At 38.2% G+C, this 26,939-nt stretch overlaps 2 protein-coding genes across 2 annotated transcripts in view; both read right to left on the bottom strand.

Moving 5' to 3' along the window:
* Positions 1-372, bottom strand: part of LOC112543304 (vomeronasal type-2 receptor 26-like) — a 40,019-nt gene extending 39,647 nt beyond the window's left edge. Inside the window, exon 1 of the mRNA XM_088143955.1 lies at positions 307-372. Within this exon, the coding sequence (XP_088000081.1) occupies positions 307-372 (66 nt within the window). The remainder of the gene's footprint in view (positions 1-306) is intronic.
* Positions 373-7,951: 7,579 nt separating this feature from the next.
* On the bottom strand, positions 7,952-25,264 carry LOC107326582 (vomeronasal type-2 receptor 26-like). Its single transcript, XM_088143953.1, has 6 exons — positions 24,707-25,264; positions 23,480-23,707; positions 13,538-13,807; positions 12,100-12,954; positions 9,631-9,757; positions 7,952-8,853 (listed from the first exon to the last, which is right to left on the bottom strand). Exons 1-6 carry the CDS (start codon positions 25,262-25,264, stop codon positions 7,952-7,954), a joined length of 2,940 nt encoding a protein of 979 aa, XP_088000079.1.
* Positions 25,265-26,939: the final 1,675 nt, after the last annotated feature.

Raw genomic sequence — 26,939 nt, 5'->3', positions numbered from 1 at the left:
CTCGGCCACGTAGGATACTCTATCCTCGTCCCTAGCAAATAGGTGACCACCCCTCTGCATAAAACCCCTGACGTTCCTCAAAAAGTGCGGCAGCTGTTCAGGGTCCCCTGAGAACTTCCCGGTGATGCCTCGAAGTCTCAGGGCATCCGCCGCCCGTCGGTCCACCGACCGGGGCATCATGGGCGGTGCCGGCTGGGGTGCCGGACTGCCACCCCTGTTGCTCGTGCCATCGCTCACCGCTGATGGTCCCGCTCTCTGTAGCAAGGTCTGGAGCATCGCCTCCACGGCGTCTAGGCGCCGCCCGACCCTCTCCTCTAGTCGGGCAAGCTTCTCGTCCCGCTTGCGGTTCCGGGGCCCCGAACCCCAGGTCATCGTGACGCCTGAGCTGTCCGGCCCTTGGTTCATGCACATCGACCACCGCTCGGTTGGAGGGTCCCCGGCCCTGGCCGCTGTCCCGTCGCTCCCGGATGGCTCTGACCGTCCCTCCTCGAGCCTGGGTTCCTCATGCTCCAGCTGACCCACGGATTCCTCGTCGCTGGTCATGCCTGTATTAGAAAGGGAAACGCTCCTTGGTGGTACTGGGTAGCGCTAACGGTGAGTCCTGGCTTTTTGTAAGGTTTCCCCTGTTCGACAGAGAAACTCTCGTGACACGTGTGGCTCACAAAAGAGGTTTACTCATGCGTAATGTAGCAGTCACAAGCAAAGCCAGGACTGGCTTGGTACAATTGCATCACTCGTTATATTCCCCCCTTCCTGCGCTTTTTTCCGCCCCGCGATCGCGTTACCACTGCAGATTATCGGCCCCCCAATAATCCCTCTTGATTGTCCATGATGGCAGGTTCGGTCAGGGTCCATTGTCCTTGATTGGCAGTCCCCTCCGCCTTCGGTTGGTCCCCCCCCCGTTACGTGCAAGCCCAAGGGTTCTGTGCTGCACGGCGATCTTGTTTCGCTGCCTGCGGCCCCGTTCATTGTTGGCTCGCGCCGTTATCAGTGTATAGTTAAAGCTTCCGCTGCGGTTTTCCTGTTTGGCTGGGCACAGGTGGCCCATTAATTAGCAGCGCTTTCAGTTCCTCTTTTCCTCGCTAGCTGCCGCCGGTGGAGTTCGCGTGGTCTGGCTGCGAGCTTCCCCGAAGCCCCGTGCTGACCGAACCTGACAATTAAAACATCCAGGGTAACAATAAAATAACTATTAAAAGAATTTTAAAAACCTAAAATCATGCAGTATAAAAGACAAATATGATAAATGAGGGCCACATTCACATCAGGGAAAAGTTCTCTGAAACAGTTTGAAAGTCAAGACTTCCCAAACAACAGAATAGAAATTAAGTTAATTGTTACATCTCCAATACTAATAGAGAAATATTTCAAGAAAATAAAATTGTCCAACACTTTTAGTTCTAATTTTTACTGTTATTCAAGTGTTGCAAAATTCTCTCAGAATTTCTTTAATTATTCACTGAACACAAAAACCAAGGGGTAACATCTGCAGTGTGAAATCTTAGCATCCATTTCTTTTGGGTACTTCTCTCAATGGATGAAATGGATGTCTTTTGCAAAATCAACACTAAAGTGGTATAGGATCTTTTCCAGAAAATCCCCATTTTTGCATCAGTGGCTACCAGAACGAACAAAGAGATATCCTTAAGTTATATTTACTTAATAGATTTAATATAATAATGAGAATAAGAATAAGAATAATAATGATAAGAATAATAATTCATTGATTAAGTTATATTTATATGGAAAAGTAGAAATACAGGGAACCCTACATTGTAATCAGCTCATTTATATTTTGTTTTTACCACTGCCTATGTCCAAAACACAAACCCTCTTTTGTATGCCCTTCTTTTGAAAATAGATGTTACCTGTGGCATCTTGTAAATGCTCAGAATATTTGATGTGAACTGGCCAATGAAAGCATTAGGACCTGCAAGAAGAGTGACCACGTTGTCCTTGAGATCACACTTGTAGTTTGGGATGAATCTTCCCTTGGAAGAGAGAAGTTCCATGGAAGCGACATAGATCCATTGTGCCAAGAATTAGCTATTACAGTCATGGATGCCCAATGTGATATTGGGAAAGACCCTGAGATTTTCATTGATTTCTTTGACTGCAAATTCCAAGGCCAGGATATGCTGATAATTCTGCATATAAATTCTGAAATAAGAGTTAGAAACTTTGTTACAGTTCTTCTGTTTTAGCATAGGAACTTTGCTGCATTGTCATTTGTATTTTCTACTTTTCCTTTAGAAGATTTGATGTCATCACTCTAGAGCAAGGAAAAATCTAGATAGATTAATAATGGAACCAAAGACTTTTCTGGATGTCAGTCGAAGAATATCAATTATTTGGAAGCAAGATTGTCTGAAAGGTCCTTAATGATTGAATGGAATTTCCTTTCCTTGTTCCTATTTTTAATATTTCACTTCTGTAAATTACAGAAACATGAATTAGGTATACTTGGATCCTTCACACCATTGAACAAGGAGAATTTTGATGCAAGAGTAGAGGAAACCACCCCAGCCCACTGGATGAAATACTCTCTCTGAGAGACAGTAGTGAGCCAGTGCAGTCCACTCCCTTTTACACACTTAAATCTGCCATCATCAGAAGTGAGGTGTGGAGAACATACAAAATGAAATGATCATAGGATTTTCAGCGTGTGACCTGAAGATAGTAGAACTGCTTATAATTTTACTATCTATCCCATCTCCCCCATCCTAAATTTGCGTCTGTGTCTTTTTCTACCAATATCATTAACTCAATCCTTCCATTTCAGGAAAGAAATTAAATGAAAATTCAAAATCTTCCCATGCCACAGGTTTCCTCTTCCAGTAGGGCCACCACCATCTCCTTCCGCAATGGTTTCTAATGCCAGAACAAGTAAATGATAAAACTCAGGTATTTGGAGTTAAAAAAAGGAATGTGTCAAGGAAGGAGCAGGAGCAGCAGCAGGAGTGGTAGTGGGAAAAGGAGAAGGAGGAGGAGCATCATCATTATGATCAGCAGCAGCAGCAGCAGACAGGATCAATAACCTGTCACTTTGAATATCTATTAATGATGTTACAATAAGGAAAGAGAGAATCTAGTTGATTATAACTCAAATAACAAAACAACAACGATATCGATCATTATCACAAACACATAATGGCACATGGAGGTAAGCTCTATTTGCTCAATCATTCTGTATTGCCCCCACCCCCCAGAATCCCCCAAACAAATAACCTTGCCAGAATGGGTATCTCCTTTTTTTTTTTTTCCTTTTTGTTTCTTTAAAAATAATCACATGAACAAAGAGGTAATTTTGTGTTTTTACATCAAAGGAAAGGTGGAAGGTCTTACTATTACTTTTTATTCTTTCTTTTTGCACTTTTGGCTTTTTCTTTGTTCTCATTTAACCTTTCTTTACATGAGCTGTCATTCAATTTTATTTCTTTTTTTAAGTTTTTTTCCTAAAATAATGTAAGAAATAAAAATAATTACATGAAATCATCAGTGTTTTCTTCCGATGGATTCCTTACGAATGTTACGATGCTGGAAAACGTAAATCTGAGAAGTAATGCCACCGATCACCAGATCTTCTAAACGATATTTCCTGTGCTTAATAAGGACTGGGTCCCCCACATTGCATTTAGCCAGAGGAATATAGCATGCAATCTGAGGCAATAACATTAGTAAGGTTGCAAAGAATAGAACCATGTTGGAGAACAAACCTTGCTTTGGGTTAAAAGTACCATGCAAAAATCAGGCTGAAAAAGCTTTTCATTCTCCAGTTGCATCCCAAGACATAAAAAAAGTAAGATTAATAACCTGCAGTTTTATTTCATGGTTTTGTTCTGTTCCTTATGTCTCCATGGGGACTTGAAGATAATCATGGAGATTTTCATAAGGAGAGGAAGATAATCATTAGATGCTTGGGGAAAGTTTTGCTATGGTGTTGTTGAAGAACACTTGGAATGTTTTTTTCAAAAATCATATGTGGCCATTTTTGTGGAACAACTTTTTTTTAATTGCTTACGTGGCATCAGATCATTTTTAACTCCTAGCAACCACAGATAGATCTTCTCCATGACAGTCTATCCCCAGACTGTTCTTTCATGTCTCCCAAGGATGCATTCATCACCACTGTACCTGAGTCCATCCATCTTGCTGATGGTTGTTCTCTTCTTCTCTTTCCTTCCACCTTCTCAGCATTAGAGCCTTCTCCAGAGAGCTGGGTCTTTGCATAATGTGTCTGAAGTAGGATAATTTGAGTCTGGTCATTTGTGCCTAGAGTGAGAACTCTGGGCTAATTTGTTCCATGATCCATCGGTTTCTTTTGTTGCCTGTCCATGTTATTCTCAGGACTCACAACACCAAGGGTCAAAGGCATCAATACCCTTCCTACAATGCTTCTTTAAAGTCCACCTTTTGCTTCCATAGAGTGTCACAGGGAACACCATGGCTTACTAAATTGTGATCTGTGATGGGAATTGTAGCCTGTAACTAATGGCAACATAATGGAGGGTACAACAAAATAATGGGAAGGGGGTGAACTTGCTCCTTATATAATTTGCAAAGGTGGTATCTCAAAAAGAAGTATTAGCATGGCCGAGGTTTTCCAGCTGAGAAAGTGTCTAATTACAAGGACTGTAGAAATGTCTATCATAAAGTATGAATCAGAGATTTACTTCCCCTCTTTTTTCCCCTTTGGCTACTCTAATTTCAAATAAAATTACTCAGTAGTAAAATGATGGTATGGCAGCTGCAACAAAGATCCTGGGGAACATGTCCTGGGTACTGTACATGAAACTCTCACAATAGCAAGGAGCAATGCCTTGGAAGTAATTGGATGAAACTGCCTTGTGAATGTGGATGTCGTGACATACAAGGATTGCTGCTGCAGAAATCGTTGACTAACCGTCTAGCACAGGCATTGAGACAGAAAAGGCTGGCTTTCTTGGTCCCAGCAGATGATATTCTTTGACAGATGGAATCTAGGGCATATCACTTCTGTCAGACCTGATGACACAGGTAGAAGTCATCAGAGAAGAGAGGTCCCTCAAATAACCTGACCCCTTGCCACAAAGAGCTGTATAAATAACAACTAAGAGTTCAGAACAATCCCCAAATTGTGCACTGGTTCTGTTGGGCTAGTACCGTTCTATCCAGAAATAAAGACAGGGAGTCACCAGGTTTGGGTGGCCCTAAAACCAGGAAATCAGTAACGAAAATCCTGCTTTAGGCATGAAGCCAGCTGGGTGGCCTTGGGCCACTCACTCTCTCCTAACCCTAGGAAGAAGGCAAGGGCAAGCCACTTCTGAAATCTTGCCAAGAAAATTGCAGGGACTTGTCCAGGCAGTTACCTGGAGTTAAAACTGACACAAAGACACACCCCCCCCTCCAAAAAAGAGCTACTTTTTCTTGCTAGGTTTTAGCTGAATCCTGTTCTTCTCCATCCAACTACTCCAGCAGTGTTATTTGGTCGCCAGGGGCAGAGATATATAACTGAGTTATACTGATGATCCTTTACCCCATGTCATCGAATGACATATCCAAAGGCTTCATGTACATGTCAAACAGTGTCAAGATCTGAGGGATTCCACAAAGAGAACCCTTGTCTCTCCTCCCCCATCCAAACTGGCCTCAGAGAAAGAATCACAGCATCATTGTGTCCCCCACTCCTAATCTCCTGAGCCAGTCCAGAAGGATACCATGATCATTGGTATTCAAAGCTGTTGAGAGGTCAAGGAAAGCTGCGATGTGTGCACCACTTCTATCCTGCTCCCACCAGAGCGCATCCACAGGCTTGATCAATGTCTCAGTTCCATACCCAGGCGTGAAACCTCACTGAAAGGAGTCTAGATAATCCTTCTGGGATTCTCTGAAGCTACAGCATGATCACTTTCTCAACAACCTTTCCTTAAAAGGGAAAATTGGATACAGGGCAAAAAATATTGAATATGGTTGGGTCCATCCTTGGTTTCCTGCATTAATGGGACTACCCCCTATCTGAAGGATCAATTCACATCTGTCTGGACCTCAGAACATGCTATCTCCCAGGAAGCCTTGGCTTATCAGGAGGAACTTGAGTTCCTCAAAACAATACCACCATGCTTTTCCACCCTTATTTTGCCACAAAGTAGGCCTTAATAGGGACCCCTGGATCTCTGGAAAGATCCTGTTCCAGTAGGCAGGTGCTGCAAGAAAGATGACATTGTTTAATTGAGCTGACCAGCTTTGTTGCATATGAGAGCCTTAACATAATTTGGAAATGTTATAATGCAAAACTCTAGACATTTATTAGGCATTATTTATTAATTACATTTTGAAACTCAACACGTTCAAGACTGTATGTTTGATACCTAATGTAGAACTGACAGTTGTTATACAGGGATAATAATATTAATGAATGATTAGGTTTACTATAAATTTTATAATTAGATAACATTGAGATCCATTAGTGTATTATCCCAGTTACGATTGCTAATTTGAATCCCAAATATTAAAATATTTCTTGTAAATGTGATAAAGAATTAGGAACATTTTATTATTTGTAGTGGAACTGAGAAAAACCTCAGTGGTTTTGGAATGGGACCTAAGTCAAGGTGCAAGAAATGCTAGTTTTGATTTTATTTTCCATCCTGTTACTTTCTTCTTAAATAACACAAATCACTATATATCAGTAAAATTTACTGAAATGGTATGCCTGCTCTTCCTGACGAAGACTGACTATGTCATATATTGGAAGATTGGCAATGAGAAGTTGAGAGTATATTTCCATGCTTCCAAAAGTAACCAGACAACTGAGTTCATTCATTCATTCATTCATTCATTCATTCATTCATTCATTCACTATTTATTTATTTGTTTGTTTGTTTGTTTGTTCATTATGTTGATTCATATAGCAGCCCATCTCACAGCTGTGGCAAAATCTCTTGGGGATTAAAAATCAAGAGATCAAGAATAAATAATAACAAACACCAATAACACAATAAAAGTGTTGAAGAAGATTTGCAAAGGGTTTTATAAGTTCAGTACAGATTGGCAACCATATATTAATACTAAACACTTTCCTATATTAGAACTATGATTCTATTTGTGTGTGTGTGTGTGTGTGTGTGAGTGAGAGAGGCTATTTGTGTATGCACGCACAGAGATATAAATATACATGCATACACACTTTTCTGGGCTTTGCTGTTTATTACTTACTATTGCTTAATTAGTTCCATTTGTTTTGTTTTGTTTTGTTTTGTTTTGTTTTGTTTTGTTTTGTTTTGTTTTGTTTTGTTTTGTTTATGAAACTTACATTGACAAGCAGATAATATTATGTAAATGTCAAGATTGCTAAAAGATTTAAATACAATAACTAACCCTAATCCTATAAACACTCACATGTCTATCCTCTTTTCATTGTTCTCAGTTCACTGTTAAATGTTAACCTATTGCCAAAAGTTTTTCTATGACCTATGTGAGTTAATTCTCAACTTTCCCCCCTTTTCTCCTGTTTTTTGGCTATTAATTAAAAAAAAAAAAAGTAGAACAAAATGAGAAAAAGTATGTTCAAACTATCACATTTCTCCTTCCTTCCTGCCTTCCTGCCTTCCCTCCCTCCCTCCTTCCCTCCTTCCCTCCTTCCCTCCTTCCTTCCTTCCCTTTATTTTTTCATTGGGTTGTCACTACTTATTTTTTTATAGTCTCTGTTTTCTGTGACAGACTTCATTAGCTCTTATGGCACCTGCAATACACTGCTCTATTTCTCACAAAAAGCCACTCAGTCTGATTTATTAAGGAACCATAATATAAGGGCGGCATTCCAAATGTCACAAGGTTCACACCTGCACACTTCTGCCTTAAAAACCACAAAGATTAGTTTTCAATCAGTACTACAAGATTGAGAGTAGCCTGTTAAGGAAGCAAATGAGGTTTCTGTCACAATTTAGAGAATCCATAGCATAGTGGATCAAAAGAATCAGTTTTGTTTCTTTATCAGCTGTTCCTTTCTGTTCAGATCAGGCCTCAGAACAATAATGTAGCATTTGGGGAGAAAGATGCAGCCCAGTAATCCAGCTGCAGAAGCCAAAATGGAGAAGATCTCCACTGCCACCACATATTTCCCCTTGGTGCTCAGATAGGCGGGAACAAATGATATCCAGACACTACAAGAGACCAACATGCTGAAGGTGATGAATTTGGCTTCATTGAAGCTATCAGGTAACTTCCTAGCTAGGAAGGCTACAGTGAAGCTGACCACAGTCAAGAACGCAACAAAGCCAAGGACAATATAAAACATGATGGTTGAACCTTCATTACATTCCAGGACAATTTCTTCAGACATTGAGTGCATGTCAAAATCCGGGAATGGAGGAGCAATGGCCAGCCACACAGTACAAATTGTGATTTGCGCCAGGGAGCAAGACAGGACAATACTTTTTGCCAGCCTTTTCCCCACCCATTTCCTCATTTGGGAGCCTGGTTTGGTGGCCATGAAAGCAAGAACCACAATGGTTGTTTTCCCCAATATACAAGAAACTGCTACAGAGAAGATGATGCCAAAAGCAGTTTGTCGCAGGAGACATTTCACTTGGTCAGGTTGTCCAATGAAGAGCAAAGTGCAAAGGAAGGAGAGCAGGAGAGCAATGAGAAGAATGTAGGTGAGGTTCCTGTTGTTGGCTTTGACTATGGGGGTGTCCCACTGTTTAATGAAGATGCCCAGCACCAAAGTTGTGATGAAAGAAAAGGCGAGACTAAGAGTGGCCAAGGTGATTCCAAGTGGCTGACTGTAAGAAAGGAACGTTATTTGTTTTGGAATGCAAAGATTTTGAGGCTTGTTTGGATATTGATCTTCTGAACATTGGAAGCAATCCACTGCATCTGGAAAAAGAAAACATTAATGAAGATCCACAGCACCACATCTGAGATAAAAGAAAGAAGAAAGCAACACCTGTCAAGATGATTCCCAAGAGTTCTTCATAAGACCAAAATGTAATCCGTTTTGGACTGCAAATATTTTGAGCTTTATTCAGGTATTGATCTTCTGAACACCAAAAACAGTCATCTGGATCTGAAAAGAATTCATTCCACTGATACTTATAAAGTTGATAAGTGACAAAAAGAAGCTAAATTTCAACACTGAGTCTGAGCTCTTTTTGTTTGTACTTCAATGAGTTAAGAATGAAGAAGTCTGGATGTCCACATACGTTTATATCCTTTCAGGTAAAAGTGCCTTAGCATGAGAAAACTTGATCAATACTTTTATATTAATATCGCTGATGTACTAAAAGCGTAAAAACTCTTTGTGGAACAGAGAAAAGGGGGAACTTCTGATATGATTGAAGGGAACTCCTTTTTTAATGATTCAGAAACCAGCCCATACTTTATTCTTTGAAAATTCCTTTGCGGGTTCAAATAATCAGTTCATGACTCTTTCGTCTTACTTTACTTGATGCTAAGAATAGGAGGAAGCTTTGTTGATACTAGATTTTTTGGTGTTTCTTATCAGTCCTCTTTTCCCATAACTCCTCCATGTAAGGGCGTTCTTGCCTTCCCTTCCCCATGTTCACTCCTTAATGGATATTGCTTCATTTCACAAAGCAGGAGAACCTTATGGAGAAAACATTCTAGGAAATTTCTTCATATGACATCTCTTACCTGACTTATTTGAAATCTTCCCTTCTGGACACTGAAGGCAATCATAGCAGCAAAATGGTTTCCCTTCTATTTTTATCCTACTATAACCTGAAAAGCAATGATCATTGCATGCAGATGTGGGTTGTACCTGTTGATAATCAATAATGGAATATTCAAATTTTCAACCGTCTCAAATTTAGTATCTACGTATATTCACAAGAATAGGGAACTTCACTGAATTTCTTAATCAATACCGTGGAACATAGAGCTTCTAAGCATGGCAGTTTGACTGTCCACCCCGCTAATTTTTATGCAATGAAAATCAGGCCATTTCAGGTACTTTTTCAAGTTCTATTATCTCCTCAGTTCACTTGGACAACTGAATATATTCAATCACTTGGTGTATAGGACCCATTCACACTGATAAAACTCTAGCAGGGACCTGCTGAAAATTGAATCCTAATTTGAATAATGAGAAAATGATTCCAGATATTTTGAGGTAAGTGCAGAACCTACCTGATTAAACCTGGTGGGCCAGATGATGTCCTCTGTAGAAATGGAGAGCAGCTTGTTTGGGGGAGCAAATGGATCTACTTTTCCCACTTTGACTCGATGGAAGGATTGGTTGGGGAAAGTGACCCAGTTGATGACATCAAAGCCAGTTGCTATTTCCCCAGTTTGGACAAAGAAAATTTGTTCTCCAGCACTGTTGTTAAATGAAACCGTTCTCAGGTATTTATGAAGCTAAGGAAAATTAAATGAAAAGTGATAAGGATATATAAAAGTAATCAAATCCAGATTAATCATGGCTAAATCTTCCTTCAGAATTCCCAGGAATATTAATAAGCAATAAGAAGAAGATTCCATTTCGCTGGGAGAAATTGGAGGGTGTGATTTTCAGTTTTCAGCAACAAAGATACAGATTAAATTCTGTTCAAAAGGCTAATGGTTTTTTGGCAAGATATGGATCTGATTTAGACCAAGAATCAACTGAAATGGTTGAGATGGATACACATAGACAAGAAGGAAGAAAAAGTTGGGACACAGGCTGTGGAGATGGGTGCCGTAGCTAAAGACTTTGAGCAACTATTTTTCAAATTATGGCCTATAAATATTTAACTTGGAATGTTAATGGGGCTAGTGTCCTGCAAAACAGAAAAAAGATTTTTCACTATTTGAGAAAATTAAATCAGGACATAATTATTTGCAAGAAACACATAAAAAGAAAGGATGTAAAATGTTAGATTTATAAGACTTTGGTTCACATCTGAAACTACAGATTTTGCTATCTGATGAACAGGGTGGGTATGTTGTCGTAGAAGCTGAGATGCAAGGTATTGAATCTATATCTGTTCGACTGTATGAACTCTATTTTGGGGGGTTCTGCTATGCTAGAGATCTGGAAAGAAGCTAATATTGCATTACTACCAAAAGAAGGTCAAGACCGAGCTACAACTAAGAATTATAGACCAATCTCATTATTCTATAATTGGTGGTTATAAACTTTTTAACATCAATATTGGCAGATAGATTGAAGAAGAAATTACAGGACTTTATCCACAAAGATCAATGTGGTTTTCTCACCCAAAAGACAAGTGAGAGACAATGTGAGAACTGTATTGGATACAATAGAATATTTACAACAACATAATGAGAAGCAATCAGCACTGATTTTCTTGAATGAGGAGGAAGTTTGTATTCTTTTTCTGACATTTTCTCTTTTTCTCTTTTTTTTCATTATTTCCATTTTTCTGTATTTTACTATGTTAAAATGTAATAAAGTTTTTAAAAAAACAATAAGAAGCTCAGGGAGGGAGGGAGGGAGGGAGGGAGGGAGGGAGGAAGGAAGGAAGGAAGGAAGGAAGGAAGGAAGGAAGGAAGGAAGGAAGGAAGGAAGGAAGGAAGGAAGGAAACTTTTGTTCTATCTTCCATAGAATGCCATAGAGGGAGGGAAGGAACGAAAATAAATAGATTTAGTTGATAATAGGTTTAGGTCAGACCATTATAGGTTAGACCATCATCTATTATACCAAGAATAGCTTTTTTTTCTTCTACAGCAAGATTAAATATAATTTCCTCCACTTAAAATCAGGACAATGTAGGGGAAGGGACAATACCTTTGGGGAAAGGGGAACCCTCCCAGAGTGTTTTGAATCAAGCTATTTATTCAAGGATCAAGACAGATCAAACAAATACATTTATTGGGTTTGAAAGCACAATAGCAATTTGCATCATTTTTCCTTTTCAGTTTCCAAATAGGAGCAAGGCATTCCTCACTCTTACTGTGGTCCAGCTGCAATTGCTGCTCATTGCCACCTTTCTCTTCTTTCCCACTGACCACCTCTTTGCTTTCCTCTTCCCCTCCTTTGCGGGCCTCCCATAACAACAGGGTCATATTGAAAAGAAATCATAAGACTGTATCAAAATGTTCTATCTGGTGGTACTGCTGGTTCTTCTTTCATACGGAGAGGGCATTAATCCCACTCTTACCTGCCACAGGTTCTCCTTCAGAGTGCTCACTTTGGAACCTTTTCTGGTTCTCATCAGTTTGTCCTGGGATGAAAGCAAGGCCTGCAAAGCATGTGCCACCGCATGGACTGCGTTGTAGACACTGTAACTCTGACCGGTCATAACATTCTCAAAAACACACTTAGGAAGGGTCTCCAGTGGCTCCTCACCAGTACATTCATTCTCAGCATCCTCCTCCAACATGGCATTGGAGAAAGAACATTCAAATGCACTTTCCCAAAACATTCTTATCAAACTGTCTTCCTCTGCAGAAGTAACTTTTCTCATCTGAAGAAATCTCTTGAAGCCCAAGATGTCCTTTGAGGAAACTTGAAAAGAAAAAGAACCATGTATGAAATCCATAGCTCGATATCTTTGAAAGGGGACAGATGAGAACTCCATTTGGGCTGGTATTATCATAATTTTGTCTTTTCTGTTTTCTGCTGTGTCCTCAAATTCTGAAATATAGGGCAACAGTCTAAAAATCGCCATGTCCTGGTTTTCACAATAGATGATCACAACTTTGGCACTGCTCCTCATGTATAAAGTATAAAGTTTTATATAGCTTGTAAGAGCACCTAGAATTTCATTAGATGCCTTTGGTAACTCTTCCACAAAATCAAAGCAAATGCCTTTTTGAGAAAATGTGGCAAGTCTATTCTGTAGAAACCTTTCTCGTTTCTCAGTACTTTGGACAATCAACCCAATCCATATCCATTGGAAATGTAGCAATAATTGGATCATTCCCTTAATTTGAAGATCTTCATTTGGAAAAGCCTGGTGCAAGAAAACAGCCTGTGTGCTGTCATCTATCACTGGAGCAGAGCCATATGTGAACTGAAAAAATTACACATCAAATCAAATATGTATGACAAAGATCAGAAGTTATTCAAAACACAGGTAGTGTAAAGATGTGAGTTGGCACTAACTTGATGGCAGATAATCAAGAATCATAAAATAATAAACCTTTTTAACCTTTGGGAAATTGTCCAGTGCAGTGAATATCTACACCAACCCTGACTTATGAAGCATTGCAACAAATGTTTCTCAGTGATATTTTCACCAAGAGTTTGTTCTATGCAGTCCCAAAGGCTGAATTAATTTACCTGGATTTTTTAAGAAAAAGCTAGGAGTTTTTCAGTCACTAGGAATTTGAACTAGGAAGGTTAGTGCACAGGTTGTATATTAACTCCTATCAATCACTGCTAATCTCAGAACTGGTCAGATTTTTAAGAAATGTATTCTGCACAATATATGTTCTAATCCTAATTATTCCTTTGTTAATCGATTGGCAGGGTTTGTTTATTCAAACCTGAAAATGTTTCAGGGCATTTTGAATTGCTTTCTGTTCACATTTGTCTCTATACAAATCACAGATCTTTTTCTGTGCATCTTTCTTTCTTTTAGGAGTACATCTTACCTGTGGAATCTTGTAAATGCTCAGAATATTTGACATGAACTGGCCAATGAAAGCATTAGGTCCTGCAAGAACAGCTACCACATTGTCCTTGAGATCACACTTGTAGTTTGGGATGAACCTTCTCTTGGAAGAGAGAAGTTCCATGGAAGCGAGATAGATCCATCGTGCCAATAAATAGCTATTAGAGTCATGGATGCCCAGTGTGATATTAGGTAAGATCCGGAGATTTTCATTGATTTCTTTGATAGCAAATTCCAAGGCCAGGATATGCTGAAAATTCTGAAGATGAATTCTGAAATGAGAGTTGTTAACAAATGTAACTTTTGTTACAATACTTCTGTTTCAGAATAGGAACTTTGCCATGTTCTGATTTATATCTTCTAAACATATTCAGAAGGTGTGATTCTATTGCCCTAAAGTAGGGAAAAATCTACACAGAGTTTTAATGAAGCTAAAGCTTTCTCTAAATATCAGCCTAAGAGTATCAGTAATTCGAAAGCCTCCTAGTTTCAGATTCACCACGCTCAAATAGTTTCCTATCCTTGTTCACATTTTTAACATGTCACTTTTGGAGACTGGAAAAATATAAATCAGATGTACCTGAATTTTCCATACCATGTAGAGAGCTAAATATTGATGCAAGAATACAGGAAAGTAAAGCTTTGTAAAGCAGTGGATGGAAAACTTCCTTTGGAAGAGAATACTGGGTAGAAGAGTCCATTCCTTCCACATGTTATAATCTGTCATCCCTTGTGCTGGGATGTGGTGAAATGCAAACTGTGACCTGAATTTAGTAGAACTACTTATAATTTTATTATCTAACCTTATCTTTTCTGCTATCCCACACCCTTTTCTTCTTATTTTTCTTCTTTGATCAAGACTAGTAATTCAATATTTAAATAATTCCAATTTCAAAAAAAGTGCCCTGGAAATTCAGAATTCCCCTATGCAAAACCTTTCCTCCTGCACTATTAAAGCTATCACCTCCTAGTGCAATGGTTTCTACCACCCACTAAAACCAATTCTGCCCTTTACTTTATGTACTAAATAACTGTGAAGGAAGATCCAGTTATCACTTATCTACGCAATAATAATAATTACAGGAAATCATCAACTGTTTCTTTAGATGGATTATTTGTGAATGTCATTGTGTTGGAAAATGCATAAATCTGCGAAGTAATTCCACCGATAACCAGATCTTCTGAATGATATTTCTTGTGCATAATAAACAGTGGGTCCCCTACATTACATTTACCGGGAGGAATATAGCATGTGATATGAGGCAATATCACTAATAATGTTGCAAGAAATGAAATCATTGTGCAGAACAATCCTTCCTTTGCCTGACACATACTCTGTGAAGAATAAGACTGAAACAGTGTTATCTCTCCAGTCTCACCTGCCCAGAGAAGTAGTAATATATTCTATTGTTTTAATTCGTTGTTATATTTTGCTTCTTGAATCTCCTTAGGGACTTGCAGATAATAATGGAGAATTTGATAATGATAGGGCAAATCACCCCATGCGTGGGGAACCTTTTGGTGTTATGTGGCTGTGGAATACGTCATTCTACTTTTTTTAATAAAATCATCTGTGGCCAATTTTTCAATGCCATGACAATTAAAGCTTGTAATTAAAGATCAAATATTCAAGCCTGAAAAAATATTTCAGAAAAGTAAAAAGGTCAGCTTCTTCTCTAATTTGTGAAATCTCAAAAAGGAGAATGGAGAAATACTAGAATGCTCCAAATTTTCCAGTTGAGAAAATGTCTAATTAAAAATTGAAATGCCTACCATGAAATATCAATCACAGCTCCTTTTTCTTTTTCTTTTTCTTTTTCTTTTTTCTTTTTCTTCTTTTTCTTCTTTTGGCCATGCCAACCTAAATTATTTCCTCAATATGTTAATGATGGTATAGCCAGCAAAAGGGCACTGGTGATTGCACATGGATCTAACCCAGTGGCAGGGAGCAATGTCCTGAAAGGAGTTGTGTTTGCTACTGGCCACTGCAAGCCACTGTATGTCCCGTTCCATCTTGTCTTGGGAGTCATTAAGAATATGTAGAGAGCCATATTCTTAATATACTTTGGTGGAATGGTTAAGGCATCAGGCTAGAAACTGGGAGACCATGAGTTCCAGTCCTGCCTTGCACACAAAGCCACCTGGGTGACCTTGGGGCAGTCACTCCGTCTCAGCTGTAGGAAGGAGGCAATGGCAAACCCCTTCGGAGAAATCTCACCAAGAAAACTGCGGGACGTGTCCAGGCAATCGCTAGGGTTCAACTCTGGCTCGAAGGCACACAAAAAAGAACAGAACAAAAGCATAGGTAGCTTCCATGATTGGCTCTTCTATATGGAAGTTCAACCTATTACTGGAATTTGAACTTGCAGGCCTTATACTAGGGGGAGGGGGTTGGGGTATGTCTTGAACCCCGGTATGAGTCCCTGGCAAAAAGTGATAGGTGTGGGGTCTCTAGTTTGAGAATGGACATGAACTATTATTATCATTTTGTCCTCAGAAGTTCTATTTGTGGGGAGATCACTCCATTCCAATCTTGCATTAAACATAAATTTTCATTTTAAAAAATCCATTAGTCTGTCCTTAAGTTTATATGTCCATAAAGTTTATAGAACATTGTTTTAATACTAAAGTAATATAAGGAAAAATAACCGAAGATTTTTTGTTTTTAATTTGATGGACAACTTGGAGCTTGTTGATGTGTGGAAATATAAACATGGCAATTCAAGAGACTACAATTATTTTTCTGAAAGATACAGGGCTTTTTTGAGAATAGACATGATTCAGATTTCAAAGAATTTGATTAAAAAGGAACATAAAGTAGAGATATTACCAAAGACCTTTTCAGATCATAATCCAGTCAGTTTGGTTTATAAATGGAAACCCAGTTCTTTCAGATGGAGGTTAAATGCTGTTACAGAGAGAATAGTGGAGGACTGAAAAAAGAAATTCAAGGGTTTTTTTTTATAATAAATTTTATAAGGGTAGATAGATAAGAATGATTTGAGATGCAAGCAAAGCTTTCATGAGAGCTTACTTTATACAGTGTAAGAATTCAAAAAGAATAGGTAAGAGAAAAGAAATAACCAGGGGAGTGGTTGGCATAAAAATTATGTAAAGAAAAAGAAAGAAAATGATATTGAAATTACAAGAGGGAGATTCTGTAATAGATAATGTGGCTATGCAAAAAAGTATTTCATCAATATTATTCCAATTCATACAAAGGACAAGAAATTTCCCTGGTGAAAATACACAAATATTTAAAGAAACAAAATTTACTGAAGATTACAGAGAAACAGAAACAGATTATGAATGGACGTATAACAATAAGGGAAGTTTGCAAAGCTATAAAAAAGACTAAAACAGGAAAGGTGCCTGGACCAGTTGGGTTACCAGCTTCTTACCATAAATGCTTTGAGGATGGACTTTTACAACCTTTACAAAATACATTGAATAGTATTTTGCAGATGGAAAGGATACCAGGGAACTGGAAAGAAGCTAATGTAGCATTAATACCTAAGGAGGGACAAGATTTGACTTTAACAAGAAAATATTGTCCAATATCATTATTGAACTGTGACTATACCTTGTTTGCAACCAGTTTGGCAAGAATTTATTCATGAAGAACAATGTGGGTTTTTGGCTAAAAGAGAGTTAAAGGATAATGTAAGAAATATGTTCAATATTTTGGAATGCTTGGGTCAACATAATGAAAAAGAAGCCACATTGATTTTTAGACACAGAAAAGGCCTTTGACAATACAAACTGGGCCTTCCTGTTTAAAATTTGAAAGTTAGGAATTTTGGAGAGAATTTTATTAAATGGCTAAGATTGATTTACACTTCACAGAAAGCACCAATAATTGTCGATTGAGATCTAATAAAATCCTGTTTAATACAAAAAAGGACAAGATAGGGATGTCTGTGTATCCTTTTCTATTTATTTTAGTTCTTAAAATAAAACACAAGATGAAAGAATTGTGGGAGTAAAGATAAAAAAAGAAACTTATAAGTTAAGGGCACTTGCTGATGACTTGGTGTTGGTTTTGGAGGATCCATAAACAAAATGGAAACATTAATGGGAAAATGAAAAGAATGTGGTACACTAGCAGGTTTTAAGATTAATCATCAGGAGATGAAGATGTTAACAAAAAAACATGAAAATAGAGGATCAAACAGAACTGATGAAGAAAACAGGAAAGGAAAGTGTACCTGGTTTGAAATTGTAGTCTGCAGCTTTTTTTGGTTTGGATGAATGAGTGGGTGTTGCTGAGAAATAGAAGATTTATAGAGTTAGGAGGACATGGCCTGAGATTTGGGTGGCATGGATATTTGTGGTACGATAAAGTCAAGATTAATGTAGAAATCAAAAACCATTATGTTCGACGTGCCATATGGAAAATATGGAATAGACACAAATCCAGGCTGTGCTCAAGAACACCCTTGTGGCTCTCAGCAAAAGAAAGATTCTATTGATGAAAAATAATAAGCAAACACAAATGGTTAACATATCATGAGATACTAGAATTTTGTCTAGGGAAATAGAAAATAAAATTACTGTAAGAGAATAACTCATGACAGAGGGACACTGTGGTCAATGGTTTTCTTATTGACAGTTATCAGAATGATTTAAAGTAGATAAAATAATTTATGGTATTGAACATTGTAACACTGGTTTTGAAGCAGATATGTGTAGCAATGTTGAACATGTCATTGCTAAAATGTCTAAAATGTACTGAAATTTGAAACAGAAGAAGAAGAAGTTATGGAATATGTGTTAAAGTGGGCTAAACCTTTGGTTATAATATACAGATGGAACAATGGGAAAATATGTGGTTGAAAGTACTGAAATTTAGAGGCTTCTGGTGGGGGATTAATGGCGGCTTAGGCATCTTTGAATTACCGGAGATGACATCACAGCTGATCAGTGGCTGGCAGTAAGCACTGGCTGCTTAACTTGCCCCGGATCAAGAAGGAAGTGTGAAATCACCCTATCTGGCCCTCTGGATGGTTGTTCCTCAAAAGCTGATCATGCAGATAAAAGCCTCTATGAATGGCTTTTGGGTGGAGCGGCCAGGAGGCAGGACACCAATCTTCATTCGCAGCTGCACTGCAGCCTTTTATAGACACTAAAGACAACTGAACCTCATTTCTAGACACTGTGGACTATAATTATTTTTCAACTTAAGAGAGACCTTCCTTCACAAGAGATAAGTGATTATCTTGGGGCTTATCCTTCTTTTTGAGACTCTAGTTTTAAAAGGAGAAATGGAGATTGAATTTGAATCTCAATAATTTACAAAAAGCTGGGTGAAAATTGGAATTAAAAAAGACTCAACAGTTATTTACACTGAAAAGGGAAGATTGATTTGTTAGAAGTTAATTTTTCTACGAAACTCCATTTGCAGTAATGAGGTTTGTTTTTTCCATGGGAAAGTTTCATGTGGTGCGGTCCTATGCCTGTTAATTGGCTGGGTTTTCACAACAGAAGAAGACCATAGCTTGATCCCTTTGTGTTTTCTTTAATGCATGCCTGGAATTCCACCTTGCAAGACACTGGAAGGCAAGAACTGTTAGTTCACCTTGAACCCAGTTCTACTTAGTGCACCCTGACTGTTGCCTCCATCAGATACATAAACACTTACATATATATCCTCTTTTCTCACTTCACAATTCACTTTTATTTTTTTTAATTATTGTCAACAGTTTTTACAAGATTTATTTTTCTATTTTTTCTTCCCTTTTATGTCTATGAATTTAAAGCAAATAAATAAGCCATAGATTTTAGTGCCACATGTGAAAAAGAAGCTTCTAATCTTATATATTAACCTTTATCCCTCCTCTTCCTCTTCGTCATCTTCTTCTTCTCGCTAGCTTATCCCTCCTCGTTTTTTTATAGTAACTCTTTTTTTCTGGGGCAGCCTTCAGTAGCTCTTATGGCAGCTGCATTCTAATTCTCTGTTTCTCACAAAAATGCCACCTATAATATGTTTTACATACAAAGTAACTTGATTATGAGAACTGCATTGCAAAATTTCACGCATGCTTCACATATTTATTTATGGTTCAAAGAAAAAGGAAAAACCACAGCCTCTCAATCAGAGGAACAAGTCTCAGGTCACAATTTAGAGGATTTATAGCATAGTAGAGCAAAACAAAAACAAAAAACAATTTTATTTCTTTATTAGCTGCTCCTTTCTGTTCAAATCAGGCCTCAGAACAATAATGTAGCATTTGGGGAAAAAGATGCAGCCCAGTAATCCAGCTGCAGAAGCCAAAATGGAGAAGATCTCCACCGCCACCATGTACTTGCCCTTGGTGCTCAGATAAGTGGGAACAAATAATACCCAGACACTACAAAAGACCAACATGCTGAAGGTGATAAATTTAGCTTCGTTAAAGCTGTCAGGTAGCTTTCTAGCAAAGAACGCCACTGTAAAGCTAATAGTAGTCAAGAATCCTATAAAACCAAGGACAGCATAAAACATTGTGGTTGAACCTTCATTGCGTTGCAAGACAATTTCTTCAGCCATGGAATGCATGTCAGAATCTGGGAATGGGGGAGAAATAGCCAGCCACACTACACAAATGGTGAACTGTGCCAAGGAGCAAGATAGGACAATCAAGTTACCCAGCCTTTTTCCCACCCATTTCCTCATTTTAGAGCCTGCCTTTGTGGCCATGAAAGCAAGAACCACAATGGTTGTTTTCCCCAATATACAAGAAACTGCTACACAGAAGATGATGCCAAAAGCAGTTTGTTGCACGAGACATTTCACTTGTTCAGGTTGCCCAATGAAGAGCAAACTGCAAAGGAAGGAGAGCAGAAAAGCAATGAGAAGAATGTAGGTGAGGTTTCTGTTGTTGGCTTTGACTATGGGAGTGTCCTGATGATTAATAAAGATCTGAAGCACCAAAGCTGATGTGACAGAAAAAAATAAAGCAATAGTTGTCAACGTGAGTCCCAGAGGATGTTCAGAAGACAAAAATATGATGTGCTTTGGAATGCAAAGATTGCGAGCTTTGTTTGGGTATTGGGCTTCTGAACACTGAAAACAGTAATCTGCATCTGAAAAATAAATAATAGCAATTATATACAAACATACATACACACACACACACACACACACACACACATATATATATATATATATATATATATATATATATATATAATAGCCATTTTTAACTGAAGGGGCTATGAAAATATACATTTGGTACTGAATGTATAAATATAGCCTAGAAGCTAACTTGAAATCAAATGCATTTGTTAAAGAATTTAGATTCACAGCATAGAATTTTATTGAGAAGAAAAATGGAGACTGGAAAAAAAAAGTTGCCCATCCTTTCCTCTCTTCTATAATGAGGTCAGTGTAGCCCCATCTACCAAAACTGGAGAAAAATTCAATATTGGAGGCATTAATTATTAAGTAAGGAGTTTCTGACCATATTTTCAGATGAATTGCATTGATGCTGCTTTCATCCAACAAGGATTTCCCTTTGGTTATTAGTGAAATATTAAAGTAAGGTTTATATAGTCAGATAATTACTAAGTAAAGAAGAATGAAACTCCCTGTTTAACTGTAACCTCAAATAGTCACTTCATGTGATGGAATGTGTCTATGAAAGGGGAGGTGGTGTGATGGACAAAGTATTGAAGCAGGTTCTCAAGAAGGCAGGAGCACATTCCAAGAAGGTGGGGGGGGGGAGAGACAAGAGACAACACAGGAGCTGGATCGTGGGAAGAGGAAGAGAGTTAGGAGAGCCACTCTCTTGAATCTACCAGGCTATATCCACTAGGATAGAATAGTACAGTTTTAGTCTGGCAAGATTCTGTCTATATGGTGTAAGCAATAAAAGAACTGAATTTGGCTTGACTGTTTCTCTGTTGTTCCTAGGCTGGGCCTGACAGTTCACTCTTTTAAGAATAACTTTCCTTGATGAAAATAAAAGGGGTACGATTTGTTTAGGCTAGATTTCTTTCATTTTTCTTAACAGCCTTCTGGTCCCATAACTCCTCTGTGTAATATAATTCTTGTTTTCCATTCCTCTTGTCAGTCATTAGCAGATGTTGCACGTCTACTTCAGATTTGATAGTGCGCATTTTCATTCCACTCTGCAGGATTCTATGCACATAGCAGAGTGTACTGTAGGCTATCCAAGCTGGACACCTTCAGCATGGATCTCCATTTTGTTCCAGCTTGGACAATTGCTTCATTTTGGAAAGCAGAGGAATCTCACAAACAAAACCACCCAGTGGGGCTTCTACATATTCACTGCTGTATCCCCCGGAAGACATGATCATGTATGTTCCATGGCAGACCGGAGGCCCATGTTTCTATAAGCCAAACAATACTGGCACTCTACCCTCTGAAAGTTCTTCTACCAGTAATCACCAACTTCTCAAAGTATAAACTTGGGTTCCGTGAAGTATATCAGGTACGTTCCGTATATTACATCTCTTACCTGTCTTGTTTGAAATCCCCCCTTCTGGACACTGAAGGCAATCATAGCAGCAAAATGGCTTCCCTTCTCTTTTTATCCTGCTATACCCTGAAATGCAGTGGTTGTTGCATACAGAAAAGGGTTGTGCCTTTATCAAAACAATAATGGAATATTGATCAATTTCTCCTTAATATTCAAAATTACTGCAGTTAAATATCTTGGATTCCCCTGGCTCTTTTTTTAAAGTATTTTTATCAAAGTTTACATACATAAAAAAACTAATACAAACCTAAAAAATACCTACAAAGAAAAAGAAAAGAAAGAAAGAAAGAAAGAAAGAAAGAAAGAAAGAAAGAAAGAAAGAAAGAAAGAAAGAAAGAAAGGAAGGTAAAAGATGACTTCTGCCTCCCTCCAAACAAGTATATGTATTAACAGTAACTTAACACCTTCTCTATTATAACCAAAAAAAAAAAAAAACCCCTCTCTTTATCCCCTTTCTCATCCATAAACAATAACCGAATTATTAAAAAAAAATCAACAATCAGTCTAATCAGCAAAAGGATTAAGAGTGCCAGTAATAATAAACTATATATTTTAAGCTTAAACAAATAAGTCAATTTTGCATTTTAGCTTCTTCATTTTTCTGAGGAGTGAAACCTGAAAGATCTCTCCCCTTAAGCATACAAAAGACCAATAATAATCTCATACGTGTTTTAAACTAAACCAAATAAATCAATTTTAGAGGTATAAATCATCACAGTCCTGGTCAGAAAAAGAAAATTCAATATTAACAATCCAACAATCTTTTCTTGCAATCTCTTCACAAGGAATCTCTGTAGGGGGTACCTGTGGGTGATCCTGTCAATCTCTTTTATCTAGAGATGATTCCAAAGAGCTAGACGGGGGCCAACTCCTCTAAGTGACTTGGGCATCGTCTCCAAAATTAACAGAGCTGTGTTCCATCGGCCATTTCTTCCCTGGAAGCCACAATTCCCCTGACTCTGATACACATATCAAATATTTCTATCTGGGTATGATATGAACATTGCTTTCACTTGGCATGATGTAATTTCTTTAACCCAGTCTGAACACTGATGATCAATTCAAGGCTTTCGTAAGATTCCCCATCCAAGAGTGGCATTCCTTTGCAACCATGAGAGACTCTTAAGATTCTGCACAAATATTCAAAAAGTTTCAGATTGGACCAAGCCAAAGAAACCAAGCTGGAGCCTAACCAGGTTATGGGATGCAAACAGACCCAGTCATGCTCAAGTTAATGGATAGTTTATAGGAGGTTCACGATCTTTCAGTTCATGCAGAATCTGGCTGTACTGGTTTGGTGAAATTAGTTTCTGGATGGAATGTTAAACAACGTTTTTTTCTCCCTTCCATACATTCTTGAAATTTCTGATTACTCTCAGTAGCCTATTTAAATAAAGGGGAATTGATTCTACCTATTTTGAAAATAGTGCAGAACTTGCCTGGTTAAACGTGGTGGGCCAGATAATGTCCTGTGCAGAAATGGAGAGCAGGTTGTTTGGGGGAGCAAAGGGATCTACCTTCCCAACTTTGACTCGATCAAAGGATTGGTTGGGGAAAATGACCCAGTTGCTGACATCAAATCCAGTTGCTATTTCTCCATTTTGATCAAAGAAAATATTTTCTCCAGCACTGTTATTAAATGAAACGGTTCTCAAATGCTTATGAAGCTGGAGAAGAATTGGAAAGAAGTAAGAGGCAATAAGAAAGCTCTGTCATGAAAGAGAAAGGAGGGAGGGAGGGAAGGAAGGAAGGAAGGAAGGAAGGAAGGAAGGAAGGAAGGAAGGAAGGAAGGAAGGAAGGAAGGAAGGAAGGAAGGAAGGAATTTTCCTTTTGTTGCTAATTGCATTAAATGCCCTTGCGGGAGGGAGGAGAAATTGTTTGAGAGATTAACAGGTTGCCTCCAAATCAAACCAACTAGTACAGTCAGATCACTATCAATTGGAGATTCATTCTGGAATCCAGATTGAATATACCTTCCTCAGTTTAAAGCCAGAAAGTGGGTGGGGAAAAATGTCATGGGAGTAAAGGGAATTCTCAAAGTCAGAATCAGACTGAATGTTTGCGGAAAAACCAAATAAAACAAGTATATTTACTGGGTTTAAACATAATTTCAAATTATTACATTCTTCCTGCAGAGAGCAATCTATTCAACTATTAACCATAACTTTCTAAACATAAGAAAGACAATTATTTCTACTCTTGTTGTGGTCAAGCTTCAATCTCCTTGTCATTCTTCCTTCCCACTGCCCTTTGCACTCCTGCTCTTCTTCTTCTACATGTAAGCCTTCCCTCCCACATTCACACAGGCATTAGATTCCTCTTAACTTCCAGCTGCCCCTTCACTCTCTTCTTTTCCTACTGCTTCATCTGTAAGTCATAATAATGCTGACTCTTTCTCATCCTCCTGTTTCAGGTTCTTCATCTGACTCCTTTCTACTTACCCATGCTAAGCATTTCCTTCTGGAGTGTGTTCTTGCTCCTTCTCTTATTTTTTTCTTCTTCCTATACTTCCTTCAAATGTAAGGATAAAAATGACCCATTCTTCCATATCTCCCATATCAGTGGGATCATGCTTAAGACACATGCCAAGATAGTAGCAGAAGGTTCTAGCTGGTTATATTAGTGACTCCTGCTTAATGTGGAAAGGACATTCATCCCACTCTTACCTGCCACACATATTGATTCAATGTTTTATGTTCTGAGTCTTTTCCTCTCGCCTTGAGTTTGTTTTTGGATGAAAGCATGGCCTGCAAAGCATGTGCCACAGCATGGACTGCATTGTAGACACTATAGCTCTGACCAGTCATAACGGTCTCAAAGGCAGACTTAGGAAGGGTCTCCAGTTGCTCCTCACCGGTGCACCCATTCTCAGCATCCTCCTCTAACATGGCATTGGAGAAAGAACATTCAAATGCACTTTCCCAAAATGCTCTGATCAAACTGTCTTCATCTCCTGAAGTAAGTTTTCTCATCTGGAGAAATCTCTTGAAGCCGAAGATGTCCTTTGAGGAAACTTGAAAAGAAAGAGAACCATGCATGAAATCCATAGCTCGATATCTTTGAAAGGGGAGTGATGAGAACTCCATCTGAGCTGGAATTATCCAAATTTTGTCTTTTCTCTTCACTGCTGTGTCCTCAAATTCTGAAAGATATGGCAACTTTCTCAATACAGCTGTTTCTTGGTTTTCACAATAGATTATCACAACATTGGCACTGCTTCTCATTGTTACAACTCATTGTAAACTTTTATATAGCCTGTAAACATATCAACAATTTCATTGGAAACAGATACCTTTGGTAACTCTTCCACAAAGTCAAAGCAAAGACCTTTCTGAGAAAATGTGGCAAGTCTATTCTGTAGAAATCTGTCTCGTTTCTCAGCACTTTGGACAATCAGCCCAATCCATATCCACTGGAAATGTAGCAATAACTGGATAATTCCCTTGACTTGAAGATCTTCATTTGGAAATGCCCAGTGCAAGAAAACAACCTGTGTGCTGTCATCTATCACTGGAGCTGAGCCATATGTGAGCTGAGAAAATTGCACATAAATCAAATATGTTTGACAATCAAAGATCAGAAGTTATTCAAAACACAAGTAGCATATAGATGAGATGAATTTCAAGAAATGAGAGATAATTTAGGAAGAGGAAAATGTTAAGTCTAAAATGAAATATTGGTTTCTAAGAGTAAAGTCTTGTTCAGAATCAATTGCTATGATGTGATAACTGTCCAAAATACAAAGAGAGTGTTCTGATTTCTCTTCATACTCTGAAAAGCATATTAAAAGGAGATTCTTTTCCTAAATTCGTATAGAATTTGAACTAGGAAGGTTAGTGCACAGGTTGTGAATTAACTCCTATCGATCACTGCTAATCTCAGAACTGGTCAGATTTTTAAGAAATGTATTCTACACAATATATGTTCTAATCCTAATTATTCCTTTGTTAATCGATTGGCAGGGTTTGTTTATTCAAACCTGAAAATGTTTCAGGGCATTTTGCATTGCTTTCTGTTCACATTTCATTTAATGCTGTCTCTGTACAAATCACAGATCTTTTTCTGTGCATCTTTCTTTCTTTTAGGAGTACATCTTACCTGTGGAATCTTGTAAACACTCAGAATGTTTGACATGAACTGGCCAATGAAAGCATTAGATCCTGCAAGAACAGTGACCACGTTGTCCTTGAAATCACACTTGTAGTTTGGGATGAATCTTCCCTTGGAAGAGAGAAGTTCCATGGAAGCGAGATAGATCCATCGTGCCAATAAATAGCTATTAGAGTCATGGATGCCCAGTGTGATATTAGGTAAGATCCGGAGATTTTCATTGATTTCTTTGATAGCGAATTCCAAGGTCAGGATATGCTGAACATTCTGAACATGAATTCTGAAATGAGAGTTGTTAACAAATGTAACTTTTGTTACAATACTTCTGTTTCAGAATAGGAACTTTGCCATGTCCTGATTTATATTTTCTAAACATATTCAGAAGGTGTGATTCTATTGCCCTAAAGTAGGGAAAAATCTGCACGCAGGTTTAATGACGTTAAAGCTTTCTCTGAATTTCAGTCTAAGAACATCAGTAATTTGAAAGCCTCCTAGTTTCAGATTCAGCATGCTGCAATAGAGTTTCCTATCCTTGTTCACATTTTCAACATGTCACTTCTGTAGATTAGAAAAATATAAATCAGATGTACCTGAATTCTCCATACCATGTAGAGAGCTAAATTTTGATGCAAGAATACAGGAAAGGAAAGCTTTCTAAAGCAGTGAATGGAAAACTTTCTTTGGAAGAGAATACTGGGTAGAAGAGTCCCTTCCTTTCACATGTTATAATCTGTCATCCCTTGTGCTGGGTTGTGGTGAAATGCAAAATGTGACCTGAATTTAGTAGAA

This window comes from Python bivittatus, unplaced genomic scaffold (assembly GCF_059951505.1).
Source record: "Python bivittatus isolate LINGU-HERP-01145 unplaced genomic scaffold, Pbiv_v1 ctg000430_np1212, whole genome shotgun sequence".
Taxonomy (NCBI): Eukaryota; Metazoa; Chordata; class Lepidosauria; order Squamata; family Pythonidae; genus Python; species Python bivittatus.
This window is presented reverse-complemented; position numbering and strand designations above follow the sequence as displayed.